The 13,142-nt window shown below is 36.8% G+C and overlaps 1 protein-coding gene across 3 annotated transcripts in view; it reads left to right on the forward strand.

Moving 5' to 3' along the window:
• Positions 1-13,142, forward strand: part of zgc:158689 (uncharacterized protein LOC791177 homolog) — a 37,854-nt gene continuing 24,712 nt past the window's right edge. For 2 of the 3 annotated variants that reach the window (XR_007179174.1, XM_048153766.1), the window contains exons 1-4: positions 1-430; positions 7,001-7,109; positions 9,004-9,079; positions 9,265-9,351. Coding sequence is in view for 2 of the 3 variants with exons in the window: in XM_048153766.1 (XP_048009723.1) it covers positions 7,062-7,109; positions 9,004-9,079; positions 9,265-9,351 (211 nt within the window). In the remaining variant the exon portion in view is untranslated. The remainder of the gene's footprint in view (positions 431-7,000; positions 7,110-9,003; positions 9,080-9,264; positions 9,352-13,142) is intronic. The other variant, XM_048153765.1, reaches the window with a different exon arrangement.

Raw genomic sequence — 13,142 nt, forward strand, 5'->3', positions numbered from 1 at the left:
TGAGCAGAGGCGCTATTCACAGCGCAGTCCCGTTACCTCATTGACATTCAGTCCCAGTGAGAGAGACAGACAGAGAGTAAGAAGACAGACATTGTCCGGGACAGAGACAGCGACGACCGAGCCGCTCGAGATCTACATAACGACAGTAAATGGACATTTTAGGCGGAATGAAGATTAAAGTTTGATGCGAGCATGAACGAGTGCATGTGATCTGAAGAACAATGAGCACTGAATGTGTTCTGACCTGGATTCACTGAGGACTTTGGGAGAGACAGGGTGAGGGGTGAGGGGTGGAAGAGGGATTTATTGGGTCAAACAAACCAAACTACCCCCACCGCTGAAGGGAAAGTCATAGAAGGAAAAGTGCAGCGAGCAAGAAGAAAAAAAAAACACCAGACAAAGCGGTGAGGAAACGATGAACACTGAAAAGGTAGGAAAATTACTGTATATATAATACAAAACATCTGAATAGCCATTGACACCGGCGCTCTTTCATTTAATAATACATTGAAACGAACAATCTGCTAAATGACTCAGTGCAACAAGTGGCATTTGGAAAAAACATTAAAACTGCGAATATTTAGTCAACGTGATTGGCATTGTAAATGGCAAAGTAGCCTAGCATTGCTTTTTTTCTCTTTTAACGTTGAATCATTTTTTCTGCACTATGAATTGGGCTGAATTATTGCATTAAGAAGCAGCAAAACAGCTCTACTGAAATGTCATGCTCATTTATCAGCTCATACATGTTTTCAAGCTCTTACTGTGTGTTAGATTAGCAGAATCTACTCATTTTACCTCATATATTTCATCTCTGTATAACATCGCTATAACATCACTTTAATCACCAGCTCTAACAGGCAACAGGTGTCGACATGTGAAAACACTAGAGACAACAATTTGTATGTAGACTATACATAAAAATTGACGTTAGAAATGACTGCTATTTATTTATTTATGAGATTATGAATGTGGCAGTATAATGCAGACATAGCCTATGCAGTGACACAGTTATATCTTCAGTGAAGACTAAAGTTTCATATGTACAATTCAGCAGAAATAAAATATGTTTCTGTGTGGTGATGATTCAAATTCCATAATCCATGTGTTAGTTTTGACATTATCTACAGGTTATTGTACTCCTAAACGCTGAGAAAATGTAACTTTTAGCAGATGAATTCACTTAAAGGGATAGTTCACCCAAAAATGAAATTTAATTATTAATTAATTAAAGTAATTACTCACTCACCATCATGTCGTTCCAAACCCGTAAGACTTTTGTTCATCTTCAGAACACAAATGAAGATCTTTTTAATGAAATCCGAGAGCTTTCTGTCTCTCCATTGACAGCCTACGCAACTACCACTTTCAAGCCACAGAAAGGTAGTAAAAACATCATTAAAGTAATCCATGTGAATCTTTCATCAATTTTATGAAAGGGTTAGTTCACCCAAAAATGAAAATTATGTCATTAATGACTCACCCTCATGTTGTTCCACACCCGCAAGACCTCCGTTCATCTTCGGAACACAGTTTAAGATATTTTAGATTTAGTCCGAGAGCTTTCTGTCCCTCCATTGAAAATGTATGTACGGTATACTGTCCATGTCCAGAAAGGTCCATGTCCCCTTCTGCTCCGGACAGTGACGCGATTAGGACATCCGCGACATGCACACCTACGCACCATTTTAAAAAATATAGCAATACCAAAATACAAACAATGTAGAATAGCTTGAATACAGTGTGCGTCTCCCTCAGACTGTAAACGAAGCTCTGGCGCACTGGATAACACGTCATCAGCGTCACTGTCCGGAGCAGAAGGGGGCGGTAATGCACCAATAAGCTGGATGCTAACCGCCGCAAAACAGGAAAGAAGAAGAAGAAGAAGCGTCACTGTGGAGTGAAAGCGGATATATACAACAGACCCGGAAGAGAAGACAATGCTGAATAAAGTCGTAGTTTTTGTTATTTTTGGACCAAAATGTATTTTAGATGCTTCAAAAACTTCTAACTAACCCACTGATGTCACATGGACTACTTTGATGATGGTTTTATTACCTTTCTGGACATGGACAGTATACCGTACATACATTTTCAATGGAGGGACAGAAAGCTCTCGAACTAAATCTAAAATATCTTAAACCGAAGATGAACGGAGGTCTTACGGGTTTGGAACGACATGAGGGTGAGTCATTAATGACATAATTTTCATTTTTGGGTGAACTAACCCTTGAAGTACCTCGTTTGCACGAAACAACATAATTTAAAGCTTTATTTACAAATTATTAATCTCCGACGTGTGTTCACGCAACATTGTCTCCTCTTGCGTCAACACATCACACATGCATCGTGGTGCTCTCGTGAATGTGGGTTGAAGATTAATATTTTGTAAATAAAGCGGTAAATTATGTTTTTTGCACAAACATCCTTTCATAAAATTGAGGTTAAACCACTTGGGTCATATGGATTACTTTTATGATGCCTTTACTATGTGGTAGTTGCGTAGACTGTCAATGGGGGGTCAAAAAGCGCTCTGATTTCTTTAAAAAGATCTTCATCTGTTTCGAAAATGAACGAAAGTTTTACAGGTTTGGAACAACATGAAGGTAAGTAATTTATGACAGAATTTACATTTTTGGGTGAACTAAACCTTTAAAATTTACAGTGTTTCTCTTCCAGGAAAATGGACATAAATACAGATAACTCTTGTTGCACTCAGGACTGCTTACACATTTTTGTCCAATCAGATGCAAGAATGTCCCTCCCCCAATACCATTTGCTTTTAACTGAATAAAAAATAGCAAATCATGGTTCATGGCTCTAATATAAACTATTTACAAAAAGGGATGAGCCCTTCACTTCTTAGCAGTTTGTCACTGCACACTACCCTCAAAGTGACATCTTTGTACCTTATTTACCCTAAAAGGTTCATAGTAGTATCTTTATGGGTACATAGTACTACAATAAGGTGCTTTTATGGGTAAAAATAAGGTACAAAGTTGTCCCTTTAAGGGAACTGCCCCAGTGACAGGTAAGGGTACAGCATGGATGCTGTGAATTATGGGTGAATCACTCAACTATTAATCAGTATGCTGACAATATGTTTCCATCCACCTATTTTTATGTGAATTTTGATGTACGAAAAAAGAGCCACATTGGCTTCCCAGACTGCAGCAAAAATTTTTAAAACCATTTTTATCACAGATGTTTTGTGCCAATATCCCAGGAAGTGACGATTTTGTGCTTTACCGCGGTGCTTTATTCGCAAATGTTTTGTGCAATATTCCAATTTTGCTTAAAAGTTAATTCGCAGCTTTGGGTGGAAGCATAGCTAGTGTGAATCACAGAAAAACGAGAAAAAGAAGATGGGAAATGGAAGTGTCACATGATGGGAATGTGTTCTCACTTGATCATTAAGGTCAAATTCTTCCTCCTAATCTTCCTCTAATAACACACATGAGAGCGCTGACCTGGTGTAAACACTGGCCTTCAGAGCTGAGGCTTTATGTGATGGGTAATCCTGACTGGAATCTTTTATTCGGGATCTTTCCAGAAGGGAAACCGTGTAAGCGGAGTGTTTGTTCAGCGACGTGACTCTTGCACTTAGACTTGGGAAGAACTGCTCTCCTCCAGGGCACTATGGCATGTCAGACGCAATTTCATGAACTTAAGACGTGCAATAACAGTGTATTAGGATGGGTTTTGCTGGACTCAGACAATGAAATCTCTTGAGGTTCACTAACAGGGGTGGTCCTTATTTTGAAATTTTTCAATACTTACAAGGGAAAAGTTCCATGAAATGTTTTGTCAAATAACCTAAAATATGCATCATGTGGTGCCATCTAACATAACTGGATTTATTCAGGGAGAAATATTATGACTTAATCAACCTGACTACCTTACGGACTGCAAATAATTTTTTGGGGCTTGTTCTGTTAAATTGGAGATTAGATCTTCTAGCCGAAAGATGCAATTTAATAAATTTGATTAATAAAATAATGTTTTAATGAAAATGTGTGCCATTATGCTTTAACCCCTTAACTGTCACCCCCCTTTTTGATCATAAATGTGAAAATGCACTATCCAAACTTAAATGGTTGTAATTCGTGACTGTTTTTGAATACAGACCTCAGTTTGGTCTCCCTGTAAAAACACTCAGCAGATTATTACTGAAGCACTTCAAAAAATGAAAGTGTAAAAAAGTTATAGAAAAATAAGAATTGTGAGAAAAAAGTCAGAATTACGTGATATAAACTTGCAATTGCATGTTATAAAGTCAGAATTATGAGATGTTAACTCACAATTGTGAGATAAAAAGTCGCAATTATTTTTTTAATTGTTTTATTCCTTGGGGGAAACAAGCTTCCATGAGTTGTGTTCCAAATAGGGCTGAGTATCGATTCATTCGATTCAATTTACAAGGTCTCAATTTGATTCGATTTCGATTCTCTATTCGATTTTCGATTTCGATTCTCTATTTGATTTTCGATTCAATTAATTCAATAAATTTTCACATGCCCCACCACAAAAAAAATAATAAATGTATAAAATAGTTATTGTTTTTGTTGTTTTTGACCCATATACTTATTTGGTAATAAATAAGTTTATGACACCCAATATTTTAGATACCAGTGAAATTGAACAATTCCTGATTCCATTTGAGACCACAGCTAAAACTACTAATATAAATTTCAAAGATTATTAAAGACAAGTAAACTGTCATTAATAAAAAGCAATAGCACAAATAAATAAATACAATAGAACAAAGATACAAATGAAATAATCAGTGCTTTTAAGGTTTTTCTGGTAGGTCTAATAGTAGTTTTCAGGTACATAAATTAAATAAAGTAATCAAATGTAAAATAACACTGCAAATAATCTTCACTGTACAAATTAAATAAAGGTTAATCCTTTTAAAGTTACAAAAACGTTATTCAGTGAAGAGCAGGGAGTGATTTTCTCTTTATCTTTTAAAGTCTGATGAACATTAAAACAGACAGCTGCAGGAATATTCGGTTACTGTCACTTTAAGACTAATGCACGGATACAATAATGATAACATGCGTTCTTTATTTACTGCTTACTGTAACCGACTATGTTACTTAGATACTCGCAAAAGGGCATTTTGATATAATTTGCGTGTCATGAAATTTGCGTTTCATATTTGCGTGAATTTGTCCATGACATCTAGTGGAGAAGACTAGTAATAAGATTAACATCAATCAGATATTATGTTCAGTGTTTGCGGAAATAAATACGGAAAAAAAATAGAGTCTTGGCTTTTGAGAATAGATATCAAATCGACCATATTTTAAAAAATGATTAATCGAAAAAATAATTTTTTTGCCCAGCCCTAGTTCCAAATTTGAAGTTGATATAACAAAAATTGAAGTTTGTTTAGGTGCAATAGCATAAATCGCCACCGGTTGACACCCATATTCCACTGAATCTTTTATGTGTTCTCCAGTAATAAATTAATCTTTTACAATATCACTTCTATCACAAAACAGTTGCCGAACCTTGAGTCTCAGACATTATCAAGATTAGAAAAAAATTTGATTTTAAAATAAAAAAGGGTTTTTCACAGGATGAATTTTGAGTTTTTCAAATGATCCCTAACTTATGGTTATTACTAAAATATGTTATAGGGGGAAAAAAGGCAATAAAAAAAGAGCACAGAGCGTTCAACTAGATGACAGTTAAAGGGTTAACGTGTAACGGTTTAAAAAAAAACTATATATTAAAAGATGTATAAAACACATCCTAATTTCCTGCATACATACAGTACACTCACATTAAGCGATATAAACTATAGCAAATCTCAGCTGAGCTCAACATAATGTAAACTATCTTATTGTGCAACTCATTATAAAAAGTTGGACATACTTAAGGCCAATTCACACCACACAGACAAACTCTAACAAATGCCAGCAGACATGTTTGTTGATGTTTGTCTGTGCGGTGTGAATTGGCCTTTAGTATGTCCAACTTTATCAGTATATTTGCGTATAGCAATACATACTATGTATAGCAAATCTCAATGGCTTGATTGCTTGTATCGTCTCAAAATGTAAACTATAATATTGCACAGCTCTAATCTGTTAAATGCTACCATGAGGCATGAATATATTAAGATATAAACAATAACCTCATGATTTTTTTGTAAAGCTGCTTTGAAACATTGTGTATTGCTATAAATTCAATTTGATTTGACTTGATAAAAGCAATACGGCCCTTGATGCTGCTGCACGCCTAAAACATGACATAGGATGTCCAGCAAAACAAGTCAGTTTCCTACATATAAATGAATTCCTGCCAAATTCCTCTGGAGAAATCACTTTCTGTTGATTGTTTGGTTTAAATATGTGGGGATTTCATGGGTTGGGTCTTTTGGTCACATGGAAGGAAAATACTAACACTGTAGCATGCAGTGATATTTAAGACGATTCTTTTCTTCCAAGATTGTGACACTGGTTTCCTGTTTTTGAAGGACAATATCTCCATGCACATCCATGCAAAAAAAAATGGTTTGTCAAAACAGGTGTGGAGGATCTCGATCGAGTCCAGAACTTTGAGATAAACTGGGCTGCGAGCCCTGACTAAACATACAATCACACAATGCCTGACCTCTCTAATGCTCTTGTGGTTGAATAGAAGCAAATCCCTTCAGCAATGTTCCAACATCTAGAGGAAAGCATTCCTCAGACCACTGAGGCTGTTATTACAACTTCATATTAATGACAGTGTTTTACAACATCCAAACATTCTAGTTACAATTGCTTAATTTGCCATTAGTATTTGTTGCCAGTTATTATTGATGAATAGTGTATATGTGGTTGGAATCATTATGATGTTACGTTTTGATGAGCTCGCACCATCCTCAATTCAACGCAGATCACTGCAAATACACTGCAAAAAAAAAAAAAAAAAAGCTAATAAAGTAAGGTCATTGGATGACCCTGATTCATCTCACTTTCTTGCTCTCCTTCTCTCAATGTAGCTGGTTGTGCTGTGATTTCCGTCTAAAAGCAAGGTGAACTGAAGCTGGAGAGAGAAGCACAATGTCACGCTCAGATGAGGTCAACAAGATGACAGAAAATGTCTACAAGGTATGTCTAAAGGAGATAATGAAAAGACAATTGAAGACGACAAAAGGAGATATAATTAAAAAATCTGGTTTCCTGTTTGATGTTTTTCTTGTCACAAAATTTTTTTTCTGCATTTTGGATATACTGCACTATATATATATATATATATATATATATATATATATATATATATATATATATATATATATATACACACCAATCAGGCATGACATTATGAGCACTGACAGGTGAATAACACTGATTATCTCTTCATCATGGCACCTGTTAGTGGATGGATATATTAGGCAGCAAGTGAACATTGTGTCCTCAAAGTTGATGTGTTAGAAGCAGGAAAAATGGGCAAGCGTAAGGATTTAAGCAAGTTTGACAAGGGCCAAACTGTGATGATCATCACAGTTTGGGGCTGCATAGCCACAGACCAGTCAGGGTGCCCATGCTGACCCCTGTCCACCGCCGAAAGAGCCAACAGTGGACATGTGAGCATCAGAACTGGACCACGGAGCAATGGAAGAAGGTGGCCTGGTCTGATGAACCACGTTTTCTTTTACATTACATGGATGGCCGGGTGCGTGTGCGTCGCTTACCTGAGGAACACATGGCACCAGGATGCACTATGGGAAGAAGGCAAGCCGGCGGAGGCAGTGTGATACTTTGGGCAATGTTCTGCTGGGAAACCTTGGGTCCTGCCATCCATGTGGATGTTACTTTGACACGTACCACCTACCTAAGCACTGTTGCAGACCATGTACACCCTTTCATGCAAACAGTATTCCCTGGTGGCTGTGGTCTCTTTCAGCAGGATAATGCTCCTGCCACAAAGCAAAAATGGTTCAGGAATGGTTTGAGGAGCACAGCGAGTTTGAGGTGTTGACTAGGCCTCCAAATTCCCCAGATCTCAATCCATTCGAGCATCTGTGGGATGTGCTGAACAAACAAGTCCGATCCATGGAGGCTCCACCTCACAACTTACAGGACTTAAAGGAACTGCTGCTAACATCTTGGTGTCAGATCCCACAGCACACCTTCAGGGGTCTACTGGAGTCCATGCCTCAATGGGTCAGGGCTGTTTTGACAGCAAAAGGGGGACCAACACAATTTTAGGAAAGTGGTCATAATGTTATGCCTGATCAGTTTTTTATGATTTCTTATGTTTTTAAACATTACTACTTACTACTTTTTTTCAGATGGTTCAGAGAACATGCAAAATTTGCGTTCACTTAATACTTAAAAAATGATGAAATAGGGAAAACATCCCCTTAATGTTTTCTATAACATTCACATAACGAAGATTTTTTTTTATTTTTTTTTTTTATTATGTTTAAAAAACTGTATGTTTTGAACGTTCTGAGAATGTTCTGAAATAACGTTTTCATAACTTAACAGGAATGTTAGTAAAATGTTCTTAAAACATATTTTTGTTAGGTGGGTAGACATTTTTAACTTTAAATACCACAAAACATCTAAATTAATTTGCATATGCATTCCAGTATGAATTGTATTTTTATCAGAAATTTTTAAATAAACTTGCTTTGAACAAAAAATTAGCATCATACCATTGATACCTACACAGACAGTATCCTTCTTCATGTATTGCTTTATCCTGTTATGACACACTGTAAAAGTGGTAACCTGCAATTGTTTTTTCTATTTTTATTTATCTATTTCTACTTTACCCTTATATTTATATATTTAGTTTGATTCAGTAGTGTTAAGTAACATTTTTTATTTGAATAAAATCAATTAATTTAGATGTTAACATATGATATTAGGCTTTTTTTTTTTCAGTATGAGGGGGTATTCGTCCATTTCTTCCATCCTTCTGTTTGAGTAATATAATTACAGATCAAAATGTTTACAGTTGTCTAATTTGATTTATTGCTGATTCTGTGTTCAGGGCATTCTGGACCAGTTTAACCCCAGTCTGAAGAATTTTGTCACCATGGGGAAACACTATGAAAAGGCTCTGACGGGTCAGACCTCATTTCTTAACTAGTTTTCTTTTTTTTCTTTTTCTGTAATGGGCAAACGTCCACTGGAAATCAGTGTGGTCTTTCATGTATGTCCATCAGCACTTTGCCTGCTTAACAACAATCATGTGTTTTGTAGTACACAGTCTGCTGTAACATGCCCACTCACTGACTCTCTGTCTCTACAGGCGTCACAGTTGCAGCTAAAGGATACTTTGACGCTCTGGTCAAACTAGGAGAGCTGGCTAGTGACAGCCAGGGCTCAAAAGAACTGGGTAAGTAATTGCAAGTACAGTATATTTACAGGACATTTATAATTAACTCTTGCCCCGCCAGCGTTTTTGAAAAAACTTGCCAGTCAGCGCCAACATTTTTGATTATTTTCACAAAATTTCATGGTAAAGTTTCATGAAAATCCTGTTTTTGTCAAAGATTTGTCCAGGTCGGATTCAGAATGATGATCAAACCATAAATGGAGTAGATCGAGCCCATCGACACCCCCAAACCTTCACAATCGTTAACCCTTCCTGTGACGACATTTCATTCAGTATAGGCAGTTTTGATATATATGAGGAGCTCTTTTCCAAAACGCTATAAATCCATTTTAATAGTTTTCATGAAAATGACATTTTTTTACCTAGACCTATACATTTTGTTAATATTCAATTCATCCTGTTAAAATGGTCTATTGGCTCAGTCTGAACATGTTAAACAATGATTGTTAAATAAAACAACAATTTTGTTGATTATAAATTCAAAGTTTATTTTTTTTTGTTTCAAAACGCTACAAATACATCCTTTTTTTAGCCTTTTTATATAAAAACATCTAGAATCTCTGTATTGAAAGGGTGACTATATGTTTTAAACAGTTTACTGAACAGGTTGATCGCCCTGATACGATGTCACACACTTGCGCACACACACACATACGAGGCGAGGCGAGCCGAGACACCCTTATATTCAAACGAACCTATCTCGGGAACCGAGCCGGGTTGGTGATCCGGACTCCGGCCCCCAGGTGTAGGTCTCACTGGCTCATCCAGGCCATCAAAAGTGTTAACAGAGTTTAAAGCACTCATTTTGAAGACTGAGCACAAACAAACTTCCTTGCTTCAAAGAACCGCCGTGTTAGATTGCATCGAACGCTCGCCGAATTCTGATTGGCGAGAGGACATAACGCATTTAGGCTAAAAACAGGTTCGGCGCTTATAGCGGTTTGGAAAGAAACTGCATCTTGCAGTATATTTTAAACAAGGAAATATAGCGATTTGGCATGAAACATTGATGGAGCAGAGTAAAATGGCATGACAAACTCTTTTTTTTTTTTAATTTGGCGTTTATCGCGTTTCGGAAGAGAGCTCTTCATATGCCGTTTAATGTTGATCGCATTATTTTACATATGCATCTGCTAAAATGTTATCGCTTGTTTCTGCTTCTTCTTCACCTGTGTTTTTGATCCAGAGATTCTGTAGTTTTTCAGAAGATGCCTAATAGCGCCCCTACCGTAAAACACTGAAAACAAGGAAAGCCGGAAAATTCCGTCAATGGCAGGGAAGCGTTGTCTGGTAAATGACAGAAAATTGCGTTGTCTAGTGAATGGTGGAAAAGTCCATCAATGGCGGGGAAGTGTTTTCTCATAAATGACGGAAAATTTCGTCAATGGCAGGGAAGCGTTGTCTCGTAAATGACAAAAAATTCTGTTAATGGCGGGGAAGCGTTTTCTCATAAATGATGGAAAATTCCATCAATGGTGGGGAAAGAGTTAAAGTATTTCCACTCAATAATTTCAAGAGATTGGGCAGGTGATTTTCAGCTCGCAGCATGTTTTGGGTGTGACTCGATGGGAAGAGTTTTTGTTAGAATTTGAACTGTTATTTTATGTGTTTTTGAGAAAGATAAGTAACAGAGAGAGAGAGAGCTTTTAGTGACTGTTATGAGGGATTTTTTGAGGTAGTGATGATTGGAGTCTGTAGTCCAAGGGTATCAAACTCAGTTCCTGGAGGGTCACTGACCTGCAGAGTTTAACTCCAACCCTAATTGAACACACCCGAACCAGCTAATTTACTACATTACTCCACTAATATAGTCCACTTGAAGGAGTGAATGAAAATGAATGGGTGAATTCGGACACCGACGGAAGGGCTGCCGCTTTTGCATAGTTTGTGCTTGCTGTTTAATAATCATTTGAAACTTAGCAAACTTTATCTTGAACTCTGTCATGGAAACTAGCATGTATAAACCTTAATTAAACAATTTAATAATCAATCAAAAATAAATTTATACCTGTATGCTATTACGCTGTAGCCACATTGGACCAGCGGTTTGGAAAATGGATGAATGGATGATTCAGCTACGGGCGCCATCATCTCGTTAGACGCAAGAATTCATTCGAAGCACGACTCTCAAAGTGCATTATGGGTATTCTCTAGCCATTGAGTGTATATCAGTTGTAAACCCGCTATTGCGGTGCATTATGGGATTGAATGAGTGAACTTGATAACGTCCACTATGGTTTCGGACACCACTACGAATGGCTGTCCCCTCAAATGCCCTATTTAAGGGTATGAGGGGCGATTTTGGACACAGTCCTGGTGTTCAGGATCACTAAAAACTTCCAAGCAGGTGTGTTGGAGCTGGTTGGAGCTAAACTCTGCAAGACTGTGGAGCGGAGTTTGTAGTCAGAAACAAACTGCTATTAGACAAGACTGTTGTTTCAATAAAAGAGCAAATTGTGTTGCAATATATGAATTATGTTATAGAATTATTATGTTATATGACCTAAATCTACTTTTATAATAACAAAGTCTGTTCTATTGTGAACTAGTTGTGTCACTACATCATCAATAATTGGCAAATATATATAATATTTTATTTTCCTTCAATTAACATTTATTTTATTTCGAATAACGAATTTTTTTTATTGGTTTTAGTTTTAGTTAACTTTAGTAACCCTTTTAGATCAGGGCTATTCAGATCTCTTTCTGGAGGGACACGTCCGGCAGAGTAAAGTCAATGGTGAGAACTGATTGTGAATATGTAAGTAAATATAACTACATTGTTTTAAGTTTATGGTACAGGAAACTAAAGTGTAAAAACAAATGACTGAAGCAGAAGAAAATGAAGAGGCAAGCCTGTACAATAAAATGGAGATGAAGAAACTAAGAGAAAGTGAGAGAGGGGCAAAAGAGAGAGAGGCCTTTGTTGAAAGATTAACAACACCACATGATCTCATTGTACTGCTGAAAACAGCGGGGGTGTTTGAGAGGGAGGGAGAAAGGCAGTGAAGGAGAGATGCCAAGCCTCACACACACAGTTGCTCAGTAGGGGATAAAGAAGGCCAACATCCACAGCTCGGCCCACTGGAACCAACAACAAAACATGCCACAAATTTTCACCTTCAATGAAGCTCAAGAATGGACAGACAGTGCCACGAGTATCACATCCTCTAAAGGAAGAAATTGTTCCCTTCAATTCTGTTCTGACAAATATTCTCTTAAAAATAAAGGTTTTTTCAGGGATGCCATAGAAGAACCATATTTGGTTCCCCAAAGAACCTTTCAGTGAACAGTTCTTAAAAGAACCATTTTTTAGTGTAAAGAACATTTTAATAATCTAAAGAACCTTTTTTTCCCCCACATACATTCTTAAAAATAAAGGTTCTTTATTGGCATTGAGGGTTCCATGAAATACCATGGAACCATTCATTTGCACAAAAGTTTCTTTATAGTGGAAAAAAACATTCTTTAGAAAAAAGAATCCTTCACAAAAAAGAAAAACGTGGTTCTTTTAAGAACTGTTCACCGAAAGGTTCTTTGAGGAACCAAAATGGTTCTTCTATGGCATCATTACTTTGGGAACCTTTATTTTCAAGAGTGCATAAATACATTTTTGTGGAATGGAAAGGTTCTATGGATGTTAAAGGTTCTTCACCATTGATGCCAACTGAGTGCAACAGTGCCTGCCCACTTTTTCAGGTTTCAGAAGTATTTTTTCTATTCATTTATCCCATAGAGATTTCAAAAAAGTTTTCATTAAAGCGTTATAATAAACCAAGCCAACTTCTGGA

The sequence above is a fragment of the Megalobrama amblycephala genome, linkage group LG13 (assembly GCF_018812025.1).
Source record: "Megalobrama amblycephala isolate DHTTF-2021 linkage group LG13, ASM1881202v1, whole genome shotgun sequence".
NCBI lineage: Eukaryota > Metazoa > Chordata > Actinopteri > Cypriniformes > Xenocyprididae > Megalobrama > Megalobrama amblycephala.